The sequence below is a fragment of the Dermochelys coriacea genome, chromosome 19 (genome assembly GCF_009764565.3).
Source record: "Dermochelys coriacea isolate rDerCor1 chromosome 19, rDerCor1.pri.v4, whole genome shotgun sequence".
NCBI classification, from domain to species: Eukaryota; Metazoa; Chordata; order Testudines; family Dermochelyidae; genus Dermochelys; species Dermochelys coriacea.
In genome coordinates this window covers 761,449-779,937 of record NC_050086.2, presented here as the reverse complement: position 1 = coordinate 779,937, position 18,489 = coordinate 761,449, and the positions used below count along the sequence as shown (strand labels likewise).

Sequence of the window (18,489 nt, the reverse complement as noted above, 5' to 3'; positions counted from 1 at the left end):
CCGACCCGAGATGCCAGCGAGCTGACAAATGGCTGACTTCCCTCCAGAAAGTAGCAATGACTAGACTGCTCCAGCCCCTACTCCCCTTTGCAATTTGGGTGCAGGCTGGACCATGGCTCAGAGATGGCTCCAAGAGCACCCCTGGATGATGTCCTCCTTATGGCTGTGCTCAGAGCCGCATTGCTTGGCTACTCCTGCTTCTGCCTATGGTTTCTCTATTGCACATACCACTATCCACAGCCGTCCCTGGGCATCCATCCTCCTTTGCCTTGCCTTTAGAATGGAAGCTCTCTGGGGCTCTGGGCTGTCTGCTATTCCCCCATTAACTTCTGGGACCAGTTCATAGTCCTGTCTTAAATGCCAAAGCTCCGAATGGTCTGGGACCTGGGAGAGGTCTGCCAAGCTGTTGTAGTGAAAGGCAGCCTTTAAACACCCTCATGGCTTGACAGGTAAGAGGGCCGTGCACATCACTGGGGTTGGTGCAAAGGCCTGGCCTTTAGTGCTGTGTCTTTGTGTCTAGTTTATTCAGTGAAATCCTGCCCTTTTTGGAGCCCAGACAGGTACATTCTTCCACTCTCTGACAATCAGGAAACATTTCCTACACAGGGCTCCAGGTCTTCGGCTAACGCACTCGACAATCAAGTGCCCCATCCTGTCCTTAAAGGGACACCTCCCATTAGCCAAAATACAAACACTACCACAGTATTACAAGCAAACAAATATTAACACAACACTCAAATGTACTTCAAAGTACAATGCTTCTGTAATATAAAATAGTTTCAACAATTATTCTAGAGTCCTGGCACTAACTTAAGTGTGTTCCCCATATTACAGATATCATACCGAAAAACTAAACAACAACAACGCCAACCCCTCTACATTAAAGGAGTTAAAGTACCCACACACCCTGGTTCAGCCCCCTTGTGCATATGCATCATGATACAGTCTTTAATTATGTGATTCCATATTACTCTTTTCACACACGGGGAGTCAGCAGGGTTTGCCTCCAGGACCTTCAGCCCAACCTCTTCCACTTGAGCTAAAGGAGTGTCTGGTAGGGGCAGTAAGCTGTTATCCTCTATGTACATTAGCTCACAGTGCAGGACACAGCACTCTTGGCCTATGGGTTACACAAGTATTGGAGACCGAGCTGTGGGAGGTTTTTTTTTCCCCCCTAGACTAAGAAACTTGAAATATTTATTAACTTTTTCTCATATTTATTGCAAGATACAAAGGTAAAGAACAATTTTAACTGTAAGACTTTGGGTAGCGTGCACAGGCATCAGGTCCACCAGACTTCTTGGACTTGCAACGACGAGGATCTGCAACCGGTAAGGTCCTATCATACTGGATTAAGATGTCCTTGATTTCCTTCTTGGAAGCTTCATCAACATACTTCTGATAATAAGCCACCAATGCTTTGGAAATAGATTGATGAATTGTGTAGATTTGTGCTACGTGGCCGCCACCTGTGACACGGACTCTGATGTCAACACCAGCAAAGCGTTCCTTGCTCAGGAGGAGAACAGGTTCAAGCAGTTTGTATTGCAGGGTTCTGGCTCAATCATTTCCAGGGGTCTTCCATTCACTTTAATGAGACCATTTCCTCTTTTGCAGTGAGCAACAGCAGTAGCTGTTTTCTTCCGCCTGAAGACCTGGACGCTCTGCAGGGGCCCTTTGGCCAGCATGGCTTCTCCTTCTGCCAGGTAGGCAGAGTCCTGAGTTCTGTGCCTGGCTCTGGGGGCAGACTGTGGCCTAGTCATTACAGATAGCTTAGCTAGGGCACATTCAACCAGGAAAGCAGCCTCGCTGAGATTTGGCTCTGTGTTGGCAAAAGCCTGGGGTTCTAGTCCTGGATCTGCTTGAGGTGACCTTCTGCAGCCTCTCTGTGTGAATGGGGGGAATGGCACTTGCCTGCCTCCTACAATGAGGGCACAAGGTCTTTGTCACCAGGACTATTTCTGTGCAGTTCATGCCCTTACCATCAGTCAGTAGAAGAGATAAGCCCAGAGCTCCAGCTCCCGGGTCAGTGCACTTCCCCCAGGCTGGTGTGTTCAGGCCTGGGGAGGGCATATGAGCAGGTGTGGCTGGGCTGCCAAATGCAGGACTCTTGACCCCTTCCTTTGTATATCGCCCACCCCTCAAGGAATCAGGTGACTGCTGCTGCCAGTGCAGCTCCCCAGCATCCCAGAGCAAAGGGCTGGGGCAGCTGGCTTGGGTGTTTAACCCTCTGCTTGCCAGAGCCGCTTTGAGGTCCCGTCACATTGTCACGCTGCCCTACAGACACTGCCATATTTTCTAGGCACGTCCCGTGAGCTCCCCAGGTTCCCAGGCCCCACAGCAGGCTGCTCAGCACAGAGCAAACATCATTTTCAAAGGCCCCAGAAGGGAGGCTGTGGGGCTCCAGGCCAGCCTGGTCTGGCCTCCCTTAATGAAGCCATTAGATTTGGACTTTTTCCTTAGGGGGAAGGGGAGAAAAATGCACAAAAGGAAAGCCTTTTCCAGTGGCCCTTGTGCCAGTGCTGGCAGGAGCCATGTTTGGAGCAATACATCATCAATGGGACAGTATTTAGTGATGTATTGCCCTAATACATCACCATAGCAACACTGCTCTAATAATGTATTATTCTAATGTGTTACCCGAGCGCACATTCTCCCTGATGATGTATGGCTGGGATCACAGCGCTTCGCAGAGCCCCAAACGCAGCAAAGATTCTTCCGAGTCCAGACCACCAGGCTCAGGGCTAGGCATGCTGCCTAAGGGGACCCACATCCCAGGCTGTGAACAGGGTCACTTGCTCGTCAGCTGGGGAGACGCCTCGAGCTGCACTAGGGGACATTGCTGGAATCTCTTCGCTTTGTGATAAGCACCTTATGCAGTCAAATGGGGCATTGGGGACAGGGTGGGCTATTTCAAACCCATGAGTTGGGTAACCTTTCTAAGGGAGATGTGCTGGCTGGAGGGTGAGCAGGTGCTGTACAAGCGCCCCCCCCCCTTCCTCCACACAGCTCCGCTGAGACACCTCTGCCCAGACCCACAGCACCCACAGCTGTTCCAGGCCTGGGATCTGCTGATGCCCCTTAGCCCTGACTTGCAGACCTCCTGGCACTCTGCACCTTCCTGAGATGATTCACATTCTACCAAGGAGAGAGTCACACCCATGCCACCTTCCAGAGGACGATTAACCCCCATGCTCCGTGGCTGGTTTACACCAGTGCTGCCCACCGTCAAGGCTGGGTTAACCCCCTCTCCCACCCTTGAGGCAGAGCAGCAGGAAGGGGAAGCTTTTCTTATTTGTGGAAATGTCAGTCACAACTTGAAAAGAATTCCTCGCCTGGCATTTCCAAAGTTCAGAAGGGAAACTGACAGGCTGGTTTGTACATTTCCCCAGCCCCTTCCAAGGTATTCAGGGCTGCAGAGCACTCCCAGTGTCAGTTATTAACAGAAAATACCAGCTGGAATTCTCCTGGCTCTGCTGCCACAGGGAAAGCATTGTTTTCGATTCACACTATCTTTTTGACCATCCAAATGCCATTAATTCAGTCACCCCAATGCGTAGGACAGTTATCTGAAATGTTTTCCCAAACAGCTTAGTGAGTATAGAGCAACAATTCATGGAATTGCTAGTGGACATCTGTGTAAAGCAATCCACAGCAAAGAGCTTGTCAGGCAGTGAATGCTTTCTGTGTGGATGCCGGATTCCAAAAAGGAACAGCGAAGCCGAGAGACAGAGAGACTGAATGAATGGCAGGAGAAATCATTTCATCTATGCAAATTCATGCCAACCTCTATGCCCAGCTGTCATCAGAACGGAGCTCTGCCCCTGCACACTGACATGTCAGAGGACTTTATTGTGGCTTAGACTTTCCTTCCACCAGAACAGAAACCATTCATGGCACAGTGAAAGCGTCCACTCGACATTCTATGCAGCAGGCTCCTGCCTTTAGGAAGTTTCCTAGGAGAGTCTCACCAACAGGCTTCTTCCTTATGGAAGGGCCCCACATGGCTAAGTGCAGTGTCAGGGCCAGACAAGAGCTGAGAAGTGTTCGCAGCGAGGGCTCCTGCCTGATACAGAGGCCATCTAACAAGGCAGCTCCTCCGCTCTGAGATACAGAGACCGTTGCTGGAAGCCATCGGTAGTTAGAGCTCACTTTTAGAGCTTGTTTTGCTTATGGCTTATTCGTTCCTCCGCTGGGAAGGGAGCTGTAGATAATGCTGCCTACCTGGGAGCTGCATGAATCCCCATAGACATACTCACTGGTTAGCTGATTGCAACAGCGGAAAATAGAGCCAGCTGGGGTCCCAAATCGGATGTGCACAGCACTCCCTCTGCGAGAATGCCCTGGAACCTGGGCAAGGACCAAGACTGGATGGGAGCCATTCCCAGGCCAAAACCTTTGTCAAGGGCAGTTTGCTGAGCTAGAGAACTGCTGCAAAACCCTGGGGAGTAATCATAATGGGGGAGGTGACAGAGGCAAGCTGACTCACGTTCTGAATGGTTATCCCCAAAGTCAAACCCCAGTGCAGTCAGGATCGATCAAAGTGATGTGTCTCATATCAGTATTTATTCTCTCTATTACAGCAGCACCCAGGGGCCCCAGTCAGAGATCAGAGCCCCATTGTTCTAGGTGCTGTACAAACACATAATGCTAGCGGCTATAGTGGCAGGAGTCAAAGGGGCATGGCACATGGGAGGATTCTGCTGAAACCCAGAATCGTTCCCATGTTATAGCACATGGGGCTCACCTGGTGACATCAGCCATGTTCAGAGAGGCCCTCAGAGAAGTTCATGGCTGCCCCAGGTACAACTGGGCTGGGCAGAGCTTGGCTCAGCCGTCCTCTGGAGAAACCGATTAGCCACCCTGTGACAGCATCACTAGCAATGGCACATAACAGATTCCAGATCATTATGGCTCAATATCATGAGATGAGTTCAAAAAAGAACTAGATAAATTCATGGAGGATAGGTCCATCAATGGCTATTATCCAGGATGGGCAGGGATGGTGTCCCTAGCCTCTGCTTGCCAAGGTGACAGGAGATGGATCACTTGATGATTACCTGTTCTGTTCAATTCGTTTCCTCTGGGGCACCTTGCCTTGGCCACTGCCAGAAGACAGGATACTGGGCTAGATGGACCTTTGGTCTGACCCAGTATAGCCATTCTTATGTTCTTATGTTCTAATGCCAGGAGCCAGCAAGGGTCTGCTATGATCCAGTGCATACCAAGCTGGCTGGATTTTATGGCCTTCCCTGACAGGGAGAGATGTCAGGACCCACAGTGGCTCAGCAAGGTGAATTTTAAACGTAAATGCCATTGTGAGAAGCAACATTCAAAATGAAAGGCCTGATCTAAACCTGCCCCCCAGCATGGAGCCCAGAGTAGTGCAGAAGCAGGGCTTTTCCTCCCCCTGTATCATAAGGCAGGGATGACTATCTTATACCCTCCATAGGAAGTGCTTTGCAAAGAACCAGCTTAGACATTGGCTGCAGGTAAATGGCACCAGACTCTGTGTTCAGTGATCTCCCAGCCAACCATGGGATGGTACAACCTGCTTTACTGAGAAGGGGGCTGTTGTCCAGGACACCAGAGTGACCCCCCCCCTTCAGCTTTAATACCCTTCTACAATGTTCCCCCAGAGATGGGCAGAAGGGGCCTGGGTTCCAAATCTTCTTTCCAAGTTCCCTGTGTCAGGATGGCACCAAATGCTTTACCACTGCACCCGCGGTGCTGGGCATGCTCTGGAGGGGAGACTTAAACCTCCCACCTCCTGACCCTGTGGCACAAATGCTGTTGTCATGTACTAGCCTGAACAGCCCCTGGCAAGAACTCTGCTATGCAGCCCCATTTAACTGGCAGGCAGGGTGCCCAGGAATTTACACCATTGGGACAGCAGGGGTGCAGAGGAAAGCAGGAGTCAGTCTCAGCCCTTATATCTCCAGGACACCAGCTGACCAGGTGCTCCTGTTCCTATCATGGTGGTTGCGATGCAGCTGTGGAGAGTTTTTGGAGATTGCCCAAGATGTGAATCCTGTTTGTTGCCACAATCAGGCCATGTTCCTGGAGCTGCTTCCTGAGTTGCATGGGCCCAGCCACATTTCCACCTTCTTCATTCAAAGTGGTCATTCATTCTCAAGAGCCATAAGTGGGGCTGGCTGCTCTGGAGCGGCGCCTGAGTGTACTTACAAGCAGTGACATTACCCTGTGTGCCCACCGGGGTCTGTGACAGAACTTTAGTGGGGTTGAACGAGAGCAGAGTGATTTCCAGCGTGTTACAGCCCTGTTCATAAGTGTTAGCTGTAACTAATGCAGGCCGCCTCCCTGAGCTGCATTTACAATGCTCCAGGAATCCACCTGGGCAGAGATTCCAATCTCTCAATGTTACAGGAGGACGGCAGTGACAAATTACAATGTCTGCAGCAGAGAAAAAGGGAAACGGAGGGACCCAAGGAGGAATGATTGCATTATCAATAACACTTCCAATAGCTGATGGATGAGGACACCCAAATGATTTTTAAGAGTTTCACTGGAAATCTTCCAAATGGCAGAGAGGGAGGTAGAGTGTATATTAATCCAAGTCCTGCTGAGGATGTCCTGTGGGGCTGGGCGTGCCAAAGCGACCCGCAGGCAGAATGTGTGCTTAGCATCACACTTTAGACAGCACATTTAATAGCAGAAAAGTGCTTGGTGTTTGAATGGTCGGGATAACACAGTTCCTGTGTCCTCACCTCAGAGGGAGGTGGAGGTGGAGGGAGAGTGAGTTAAAACTCATGAAGCTCTTTGGCGAGGTTCAGCTGGAAAGTACTTGAATATATTGGTGCCCAGCTGCCAAGGTGATTGGGGTATTGCAATCAATAGATAATATAGCGATAACAATGGTAAGACTCAAATCCCAGTATGTGCATTGGCAATGGCTCCAAACACTCCAGCTGGAGAAACCCTCCATGAGCATTGCCCTCAGCCACAGGGCCTTTCTGCAGGAGAGCTAAAAAAGGGGAAGGCGGATATGATATATTGGAAACACTTTAGAAACACATTTCTAGGGGGCTTGAGAGCCTTGCCAAAGGGCTCAAGTCCATTGCAGCAAAGGCCTGCCCCACCGAGTCACGTTAGCAGTAGCACTGAATGGAAGGGGTGTCTGGGCATAAGGCCCCATAGGACAAGAATTGGGAAGGAGCCAGGGCCTTGCGCAGATGGCATGACTTTGTCACTGTTACTTTTATATACACCAGCATCCGGGGGGAGAGAGAGAGTGTTTGAGTGAGCATGTGTCAGTCATGCCCCTAGGAGGAGAATGTATTGTTAGCAAGTAAGCATATCCCAAGTGCTCTTAATTCCTACAAAGTGGCTTTAACCCACCTAGGCCCCTTCCCATCAGCTCCATCCCCCACTCCTCAACAAGAGCCATATCAGCATAGTTTGCCCATCTCCGCACTCTGTAGGAGTCCCAGGTGTGTGTCCCATGCCACAGATATTGTACCTGCCAGAACAGCCCAGGAGGACCATTGGCATCTGGGTGCAAGTTAGTTCTTCCATCAGGCACTCTAACCTGCCCCAAGGGCAGAACAGACCCCGTCAGTCCCAGCACCAGATGGGATGGCTGCCTTCACCCCACACTGCTCATCCCCTCATCGAGTCATCAAGCTCTATTCCAGTGTGGGGATGAACGTGACCCATAGGCCCTATAGCTGCAGTCTGTCCCACCAAGTGCAGTCTGCCTGTGAGTTCTCTGGCTGAAGGATTTTCATGCACAGGCTCGTGCTGGTGAAGTTACCAGAGTAGTGTGGCCTCTCCTTTACCTAGCTGCAGAAAGGGAGTTCCCCAGTTTCTGTGAAGGAAGGAATCCCAAGAGCTTTCTGGGAAAGAGAAGCACACAGAGAGGTTGTGCAATAGAATTCTGCTTGGTTTATGGGATTTTTTTCCCCCTGGGCCCAGGGTGACTGTATGTGGAAATACTTTCTGGCAATAAACAGCATCTATTAGATCTAGGTGGCATCTGATGACTGACAGTATCATGTTAAAAATTAGGAGCTTAAAGGAGGAAACATCTCTTGGTCTTTCATGGGGCGGAATTCACAGCGCAGCCTACCATTCCACTATAATTAAGTACAAGCATTTCCTTCAAAGTGTAGGAGTGTGTCCTCTCATGTTGCTTACGTGGCATGATGGGCAGTAAATAAGTGCTATGATGCCATCCATCAGACACAGCCTAGTAAAGGCTACCATGGTGGAAATCTAGCAGCCAGTGTTGTTTTGCATTGGAAGCCAGCAAATCTCCAGGCTGAAGTTTCCAGGGATAATTTGTAAACTGAATGCTGATTAATATTATTATTATTGGGAAAGGCTGTGCTAACTTTGCTTTGCTGCCAATTGCATGTGTTGATTTTTTCATGCCAAAGAAAAGTGGCAACTCCAGAAAAGCTGAAATTTTCAGTGTCCTTTCTCTTAAAAGCAGCTAATGCCTAGTGGGAAAGTCTGAGCCCTCTTCTGCCCGTGTCTGGTAGCTCTGTATTGCTTAGCACGTTTGCATAGACACAGGAACTTTATTTCTTCTAAAGTCCCCGGGTTCCTCCTGTGAAGTCATGCGCCTCTGACATTCCCACCACACTCAGCTGTGTTGCCATGATCAGAGGATTTGGATGTCAGGAGCAGGCATAGATGGAACCGTTGGGCTGAGTGTATTTTTTTTAGGCCATAAACTCTTCGGGGCAAGGACGCTACCTGGGAAGTAACTGGCATTTCCATAATCCAGCTACTACATGAGAATTTGGAATGGTGTGACATGGTCTTGCACCTGGATAATCTCTCTGGTGCCAAATCTCGCACTGAGAGGCTGATGTTTTATTTACGGAAGGAAATAACTCCATTGTGTTTCAGTGGCAAGGACCTAGCACAGCCTGACATGGTGAATCAGAAAACTCTATAGCTTGGAGTTTGCATGTGACCTCTCCACAGTATACGAGGGATGCCTGCACCTCTTGCTGTCAGGCAGACTCACTCTTGAGCCACTTGGCAATGCACTGTGACCCATGATGATTTATGTGGCACTTGTGCAATTGATGTGCTTTGTGCCTGGGGACAGTTAAATGGTAGCGCTGTCATTAGTTTAAGAAGAGGTTAAAGGTGATCAATAACAAGGGTTTCATGCCCAATTGATCATCCTTTGCGATTTATTTCTGGCTTTTGCCTCTCATCCCATGGTGCTTTTAGAAATAGTAATTAAAGACATAACAAATGTTCCACTAAGCAGAATATCAAACACTCAAAAGACTGATTCAAGCGTTTCCCTCTTAATGACTCTGAACGGTGCACGTGACATCTGTCTGTCTGTTCCCCAGCAGTGGCGAGACCCAGATAAACGGGAGCAGTTATGGGTTTTCTCTGCTCTGATGTTCTGCGCTAATGAGCAACCACCTCCACAAGAATGCTGCTTCTAGCACAAGATGCTACAGGAGTCAGTATTCAGGCTCCATCATAGGAAATCAGCCAGCGAGCCAGTGATTTGTTGGGGTTCATGCAATGGGGTGGGAAAGTGAAGGTAGGACAGTATGAGGGGACCAACGTGTACAGAAAGCTTCTCTACGCACCAGGTTGTCAGCTCTCATTCTCCAGCCAAGCTGCAGCACAGACACTATGCCCCAAATTTAGCTATTATAGCAAGCACAAGACTATACCTCAGAGCCCTAACTGGAGACCTAGGTAATATACTGGCAGGCCTTAGAGCGAGTGCAGCTGGCACTGATTTATCTTTGGCCAGCTCAGAAGAAATCTGGCTCTTGGCATGCCCAATGGCTAAGCAGAATAAGCCCGAGATTACCCCATGGGACAGAAGGGGTTAACTAGTGTAAGTAGAGTATGGTCCCCAGATCACCTGTCCCTACTCCTGTGAGAGACTGAACAAGGTCTCAGTCGGCTCTGACCAGGGCCTGGCCCTTATGGAGTCCCAGGCCAGCCTTCCACTGCCTTGAACTACAGCCCATCTGCCTGACCCTCAGTCCTGTCTGACCACTCAATGGGGCGCCAGCACTGCAGAGCCAGCAGGAAGCCTGCAGACCTGCCCTGCTGAACTCATCCCAGCTCTGCCACCCTGCCATTAGGGTGTGGCCAGTGGAAAGAGGGCCCAGCTGGCCTGCTCATACGCTCTGGCAATCTGGAGCCATGACCAGCCAGCCCAATTTAGAACAGCACTAAGTCTCTTCTAATTTGTTCTCCCCTGGTGCAGCCTGGCACCTAGCAGCCTGGAGAAGATGGAATAGGAGGAATGCAGTCGCTGAGCCATGCTCCCTGGTGCGACAGTAATCCCTGCCTCAGTTTCCCTTCAAGAGTCTGGGTGTGAATAGATTAGCCCTGAGTCTTTAACCAGAATGCTCCCGCTCCTGAGGGCTAATATATTGCATAACATCTGCAGCCAAAAGAGCTTCTCCGTGCTCCTCCCACACTGGCGTTCAGGGCTCCACCCTCCTTCTCAGGCCAGTGGCTTGGCTTCCTCAGGCTGCAGATTCTCCCCTTCAAGTCAAGGTTTTCATAGCCCTCCCTGCCAGGACCTGCAACCTGGCTGAGTGCTCCCTGGCTGTCCTTAACTGGTCTTGCAGCCTCCTTTGCGATTCACCGGCCCAGTCACCTGCCCACTGCCTGACCTTCTGCAGTTGGGTCTAATAACCCCAAACACCTGGCTGGGAGAAGGGAACCATGTCCCGCCCTCTCTACAAGGATCCTGGTCCTTGGCTTTTAAAGGAACAGTGGCCTGGATGTTCCTATTCCTTCTCCCTCCTCGACACTAACTACCCCCAGGGCTATCTTTCGCTCACTTCAGTCATGGAACGAGGTGACTGGCTTCCCAGTCTGCCTCCTCCAGACTTAAATGGCCAGTACCCCTTATGTGGCATAAAGACCCACATCCAATGAGCTACACTGGGCCTAGAGGGCCAGTCCTGAGGCTATGACCCATGCAATCCCAGCTGGTTATGTACAAGCTGTGACAGCTGCTGCAAGGGGACAGCTGTAGGTGATGGCAGGAGACCGTCAGCTGATCATCAGGAGACGAATCCAACTGTGGGCTCCATTAGACTATTGCTGGTCAAGGGAGCCAGACTTAGCAGGAACCTTGGGGATCCCACTGATTGAATATAAAGCACCTTCAAGGTCAAATTCACCCTTGGCATGTGCAAGTGTGACCTCGGCAAGTTTCACCTTTTCATTCCGGTGGGGCATTTCGACCTTCTCTGGGCTGCAGGAGTGGGGGCTCCTGCGAGCTCTGTTCCAGTAGTTTAGAGAAGACTGTGTGCAACCCAGGGTGTGTGTGGGGCACTATTGCAGTCCTTAGGCGTGTGCGTAGGGGCTCAGAGGTTAGGATGTGTTATGGACAGTCACCAGGAATCAGGTTGCAGGAGAATTACTGAGGAGTGGGTCAGTATCCTGACAAAAACCAAGGGACATGCAATTCCTCCCCCATGCGAATGCAGGTCCTTTCAGGAGAAATAGTCCAGAAGCTTACTGGTGTTGGAAGTGGCAGGTGCTGCAAGTGATGATTTAAGTGATTTTTATAGTCTCTGTATGAAGACAAAATTGCATGTAGCTGTTGAGGATAAATGAAGCAATTTCAGGAAAACAAAGAGCCTACTAATTGTGCAAGCTGAAGTAAATCCCATCAAGTTTCAGTCCAGTTCTGAATGTGCTGGGAGCAGCATTGAGTGAGTCTCACCAGTACCCCAGCCCCAGCGAGGCAGGCGAAAGGAACAATTACTCCAGCACAGCAAACCCATGGTGCTTCTTGTTTGCTCTGGTTTGCTGAAGAATCCAGGCTCCTGTGAGAGAAGGCTGGCTGGAGGGCGGGGAATCTGCCAGGTATTTTCACAGTGCTCACCAAGAGGCTTGTTTCTGTTTTGAGCAGTGGGGTTCTGGTGACTCCGGTTGCATTCACAAAGCTTATAAAGTTATCAAAACCCCCTCAGTGCCTCTATGGTACAATATGATAAGGGGGCTTAGTTGGGATGGACTGTTTATTGAGAGGCCTGTTTGTTGTGTGTGTGTGTACAGCACCTAGCACAGTGGGGTCCTGGTGCATGACTGGGCTCCCAGGCGCTAAGAACATGTCATAGCAACATAAGAGTGGCCAAGATGGGTCAGACCAATGGTCCATCTAGCCCAGTATCCTGTCTTCCAATACTGGCCAGAGCCAGATGCTTCAGAGGGAGTGACCAGAATAGGGCACTTTATTGAGTGATCACTCCCCTGTCGTCCAGTCCCAGCTTCTGGCAATTAGAGGTTTAGGGACATCCAGAGCATGGGGTTGCATCCCTGACTATCTTGGCTAATCACCATTGATAGACCTATCCTCTGAACTTATCTAATTCTTTTTTGAAGCCAGTTACATTTTTTCCCTTCACAACATTCCCCTGGCAATGAGTTCCGCAGGTTCATTGGAGGTTGTGTGAAGTACTTCTTTAGCTTTGTTTTAAACCTGCTGCCTACTAATTTAACTTGTCCTGGTTCTCGTCTTATGTGAAGGGGTAAATTACACTTCCATGTTCACTTTCTCCCCACTGCTCAAGATTTTATAGACCTCGATCATATCCCCCCTCAGTCATCTCTTTTCCAAGCTGAACGGTCCCAGCCCTATTAATCTCCCTTCATATGGAAGCTGTTCCATACCCCGAATAATTTTTGTTGAGCTTCTCTGTCCTTTTCCAATTCTATTTTGAAATACGGCAACCAGAACTGCACCTGGTATTCAAAATGTGAGTGTACCATGGATTTATATAGTAGCATTATGGTATTTTGGAAGCAAAGTGAGGAGAAGTGCTTTGACCAAGGTCAACCAGAAAGTTAATAGCAAAACTTGGAATAGAATCCAGAAGCCTTGATGCTCTGGTGATAGGCATGGTATAAAATTCAGATAGACTCTTGTTCCAAGCAATAGATCCCACTTCTTTTCCGTACCACACTCCCTCCTGGGCCCCATGCTTTTGTTGATTCATTTAAAAAGCCCTCCCTTGTTTTGTCTTTACTCTATTTGCTCCTTGATAATTGTGTTTGTGAAACAGAAAAATATCCACATTCTTTTAAACAAAATCTTTAATATTTTTTCAATAGAAAAATAAGAAGCCCAGTGCAATGGGCAAGCCATTTAAATTAATACAATGGTCATTGTTATTGATATCAGGACAAAAGAATGCAAACATACAAGTCTATAGCTTTCATTTTCTTTTTCTTTTTTTAATTGATCAGTTGCAAATTAAAACTGAATGAGGTTTTTAAATGGCTCTTTATTCTCAGCCCCTAAATTGAGGAGGATTTTCAGCCACATCTCCCAAAATTTGTGTCCCCCTGTGTGGGTGAGACAGAAATGAACATGAGGTGATGAAGAACCACAAACAGGCTAAATTTCCATGGAAACACTATGAAAAACTGAAAACTTCCACTGGCTTTGGAGCAAGCTCCCATTGAGGAGAAGACACTGTTCCAGATTAGCTGGTTGTATTTAAACATGTACAAATATGATTGTATGTAGAAACAGAATTTTGTGCATTTATTCATTCGTATAATTTGGACACACTAGGGATTAAGTGGTTCCAGCTGCTCAAGACAGAGCCCTGAGATACTAACCCTAATCTCACCCAAATTACTTGCAGAACGGTCAGTTTCAAAAATGATAAAAGAAATACTAGTCTGCGGCTGCAAAGATCATTGTCCCAGAGCAGCTACTCTGTGGGGATTAAATAATAACAGGACTTTGAAGGATAATATGGGGAAAGCTATCAGGAGTGAATCACAATCTGTAGGGCTGTGTGAAATAATGAAGAAAATAGGACAGTTCATAAAAAGGCAAATGAATTGGGCGCTGGAGCTGGAACATAGGTGCCTTTATTCCCTAGAGGCCTCTGAAATGAAGATGCCAAATACAAATTTTTTTTTAAAGATGTTTTCTTCATTTTTCTAACATAGGCAGCACACTTCCCAGTAGTATTCTCAGCAGTCTGTGAACCTATAGCACAAGTGTAATTAACAAATGCCTTCTTTGCAGGGCTTACAAGAAATAACACTGATTTTGACTAACACCAAAAACAATGTGATATCAAGCTACATGAATTATTCATGGGGTCTGATTTAACATGAACATTATTTCTTGTGTACAATATCATATGCTTTAATGCTGCCTTTGCAACCTCATAATTCCCAGACCTGGTATGATTACTTACACAAAGAAGCCTGGTCTTATTAGTTCTAATTGAAACTACTGGGAACTTTCACAGGCATAGTTTACATGAATCACAAAGGAAAACATTTGATTAGCTACAATTGGCTAAATTTTAAGAGAGAGCAAGTGTGTGTGCATTTATATACCCCAACAGATGTTAAAAATCAGCCTGAGACACAAAGTTTGACCCTAAAGCTGTACTCCAACTTTGCAATGCTCTGTGGGACTCTGAATCAAAGGTTTGGGATTTGTATCTCTCTGAATTTTTTCTGTATATAATATGGCCCGATTTTAGTTCTTTTACACTAGAGTAAAGCCAGGGTAATCCTGCTGGCTTCAGTGGGATTACTTATGTGAATAGGGTTTGTTGGGTCAGACCCTTGTGAGCAGAGAAGTTATCAAATCCAGACATTTGAATTGCCTGGTGTACCTTTTAATTCCCCCTCCCCCCCCCCAGTTCCCGTTCAAAATGTCAGAGCTAATCTGCTCTCCTGTATTCTCTTCCCCTTCAAGGACCAATAGAGGGCAGTCAGTCTACATGGTATTCTCATGGCAGCAGGGAGGCACCAATGTGGTGGCTAAGAGACGCAGAGCACGCATGAGTGCCACAGCTGGACATGCATTGTTTCTCTAGCCCACATAACAAACTACAAGCAAAAGCAATTGAGTCTGTTGCTTATTATTACTTGCTAAGTTCAATTTATATAATTGTAAAAAAAGAGGCAGATAAATTACTGGCTTCAGTTCTGATGCATGATCCCAGTGCAATCCAGGAAAATAAGGGCTCAACTACAGGGCATAATCCAGCTTCTGTTGAACAATGGAAGTTTACTGATGGAAAAAAAGGACCTGTAAAATTAGCCATTCCGTGCCCTGGAGCAGTGGCTCTCAATCTTTCCAGACCACTGTATCCCTTTCAGGAGTCTGATTTGTCTTGCATACCCCCAAGTTACACCTCACTTACAAACTACTTGTTTACAAAATCAAGACATAAAAATACAAAAGTATCACAGCACACTAGTACTGAACAACTGCGTGCTTTCTCATTTTTACCATATAATTATAAAATAAATCAATTGGAAGATAAATATCACACTTACATTTCAGTGTATAGTATATAGAGCAGTATAAAAAGTTATTGTCTGTATGAAATTTTAGTTTGAACGGACTTTGTAGTGCTTTTTATGTAGCCTGTTGTAAAACTAGGCCAGTATCCAGATGAGTTGACATACTCCTGAAAGACCTCTGCGTACCCTCAGGGGTAAGTGTCCCCTGGTTGAGAACCACTGCCCTAATAATACAGAGTTAAATATACATCAAGTCACACGCAGCCTAATCCTTCAATGGGGGCCAGAGTGGGCCAACTGAGGAACTGTCACTCACTGCTTCAAAGTTTCATAACAGGCCTGAATTGACCCAAACAGGGATTATGTTGCTAGTGCTGCTGCTTCTTTAGTTTGTGGAGAGGTAGCTCATTCTACCAAGAGCTTAGCAGGATCAGGCCCCATGGCGCACTGGATCTAGGCATGACCTACAGTTAGTGGAATAGCAGGGCTCTGTTGCTAGATCAAATAGGTTTCTGGGGCATCAATAACCAAGAGTGTCTAAGGTGGCAAATTTCCCCAGGTTGCAACACTCTCCAGCCACTTCCATGGCTGTGTGCATGCGATTAGCACAGGGCAGGTTTATTCCTCACAGACAAGGTCTTCCTCCCTTTGCAGGTTGCTTTCATAACATTCTTAGACAGGAATCCTGAGTATGAAGATGTTGTTCTTGACGCCCCCTGACCTTTGGCTAGATAGGCAGGCAGGCAAAGCATCCATTGTCACCACCACGTTTGCCCATCAGTTTCCTACCTTATTAAAGACACAAGAGAAAACAAGCACCACTCTGCTGAAAATTTCCCCTGCCTCACAGAATAGAGCCCGTCTCTCTCCCTGAAATATCTGGTAACAATATCTAGGGCAATGGCTTTTGGGAACCACTTCCCCCTCCACACTGGCTAGATAATCATGGCAGGTTATTCCACTCACAAATGAGCGTGACCTTCCCGCTTGGCTCATCAGGCTCCCTGCACTGCTGTGCATTGGGCAGCACGAAGGCTGGGGAAGGGGTGGTCTGGTGACAGGGACATATTCATTGGGCTCCAACTGTCCCAGCTGGCAAGTGACACTGAGGGGCTGTGGCTACAACTTCAGCCCCTGGTGTGCGGCTGGATTTTACCTTCCGGCCCCACAACCCCTCGGCTGTGTAGAGCCCCATTACTCTGGCTTTCACCCACTGGGGCTACGCCTGTGAGCAAAGCAAGATGGATTAAGCCTTTACTCCTCTGAAACCAAACAACTTGGAGCTCCAACCCAAGGATTGCTTCCTTGGTGTATTGGGGAATTTCTCATAATGCAGTTTCATGTTAATTAAAAGCCTGACTAGTCCGGTGATGAGCGCCAAGGGGGCTGGAACAATTTTAATAGTGGAGGTGCTGTAGATGAAAGCCATGTATTTGGTGTTTTTAATTATTGCTTCAAATCAGGGGATGTGGCAACCCCTCAGCACCACTGATAGAGCGCAGTATACAACCTATGTAGACTAGAACAGAATATGAATGCAGGTGCAATGGAAACACCTTCTGTTTTCTGGGTATGTATTCCGTGGCCCAACCACTGCCTATGGGAGCAGAGTCAAAGTTCCCTTTATACCTGCTGGTAGTGGACAGTGTTTTCATAATTGTACTTTTTCTGACCACCTAAAACTACCTCCCCATCTTTACCTGTGTTATGTCCATGTAATGGACTGAATGCTCATGTTTAACTCACTCACTAAAGGTTAAAAATAAAACCAAAAACACCTCCACAAAAATCCACCAACACCCTAATTGTCATTTACTCCTGGCCTGAGAAAAGTAACTGTTCTTCTCACCGAGGCAAACCCTGGGGTATTTGGTTTTTGAAAGGACTAAGCATTATGGAATTGCACAAATAAAAGTATCTTATTTGTGCTGTGGAATAGCATGAGTGCACTAATGCAGCGGGGCTGCAAGTGCCTGATATATTCTGACAAACCAAACAACCCAAGGGTGTTCGTCCTCAGCAGAACTCACTTCAAATCTTATCCATTATGGGGATGAAATGTGAAAATTGACCCCTCTTTTTTAAATAGCAATGTAATACCGTTTGCTACATAGGCTAGTTAAAAGAAGAGAGACTATCTAAATTGCTCATGATACACACAGGCACTGGCTTCAATTCTGTACTGTTAATCCCCAAATGCAAACAGGAAAGACTTCCCGCAAGCCACACAGTGGAGCGTCTCTCTCTCTCTCTTTTACTTATTTCCTTCTTTTGCTTTATGACTTAAAAAAGCAAAGCAAAACAAAAACAAAAAAAACCCCTGACTAGGTATCACCAAAAGGTTTGTAAAAATGGCCTCAACGTTACAATACCAAAAGTAAAAGCAAGTGTCTGGGGGTGAAACAGAGAAAAAAATAAAAGCTGTAAAAGGATTTGAAATGTAGAAATGTTTCATAATGTATTTTGGATGATAACCTGGTTTGCATGTATTTATAATTGTTATTTCTGATGGGCGTACACTATCCAATCCATTGCATATGCTCAGCAAATTCTAAAATTTATAAACACACAAACTTTTTTGTATTCAGAATTCCACACCCCATTTCATGTTGCTGAACTACAAATCCCTGCATTTTTGTGAAACAGTCACATAAGCAGAAAGAAATTAAGAACATGAGCATGTAATCAAAGCTGACAAAATGCTTTATTAATCATGTGTTGAATCTTTTAAACAATATTGCGTTATTTTGTTCCTCTAGAGGAGTTATTAATGCGGTCTTCTGCAGTGTTTGCCAGCTTATTTGTACTGCAAGGTGAACCCATTTGCTGGTGTGCTAACTTATGGGTATCAAACATGATATTTAGTCTGATAACGGTCCACCATCGTGACTTTTTTTAAATTAAAAAAAAAAAATCCCAAGAAACAGTTGATAAGAGTAGGAAAGCTGTAGCTATTAATATCCTTTGTATTAGCCACTACACAATAACTACATTTTTGAAAAGGACAGAGAAAATAGGATAATTAATTTATAGTAACATGGCTGATTGTGACATTTGCCTGAGCAATAATGCATTTGCAAACAACACTGAAGGCACAAAAATACAATAAAACCAAGCAGAAGATTTTTGTGGAAAACAGAAGATTTTTCATGTTGGGTGCAAACTGAATTATTCACACCTAAAAAATAAATTTGTAAATGACACACAGTAATGCCTGATCATTAA

At 46.8% G+C, this 18,489-nt stretch overlaps 1 protein-coding gene across 1 annotated transcript; it reads right to left on the bottom strand.

Moving 5' to 3' along the window:
- Positions 1 to 1,182: 1,182 nt before the first annotated feature.
- On the bottom strand, positions 1,183 to 1,712 carry LOC119845254 (40S ribosomal protein S16-like). Its single transcript, XM_038377241.2, is given in 2 exon segments — positions 1,183 to 1,556; positions 1,559 to 1,712. Coding segments are annotated over 2 exon segments (438 nt in total). The 5' UTR covers positions 1,689 to 1,712; the 3' UTR covers positions 1,183 to 1,248.
- Positions 1,713 to 18,489: the final 16,777 nt, after the last annotated feature.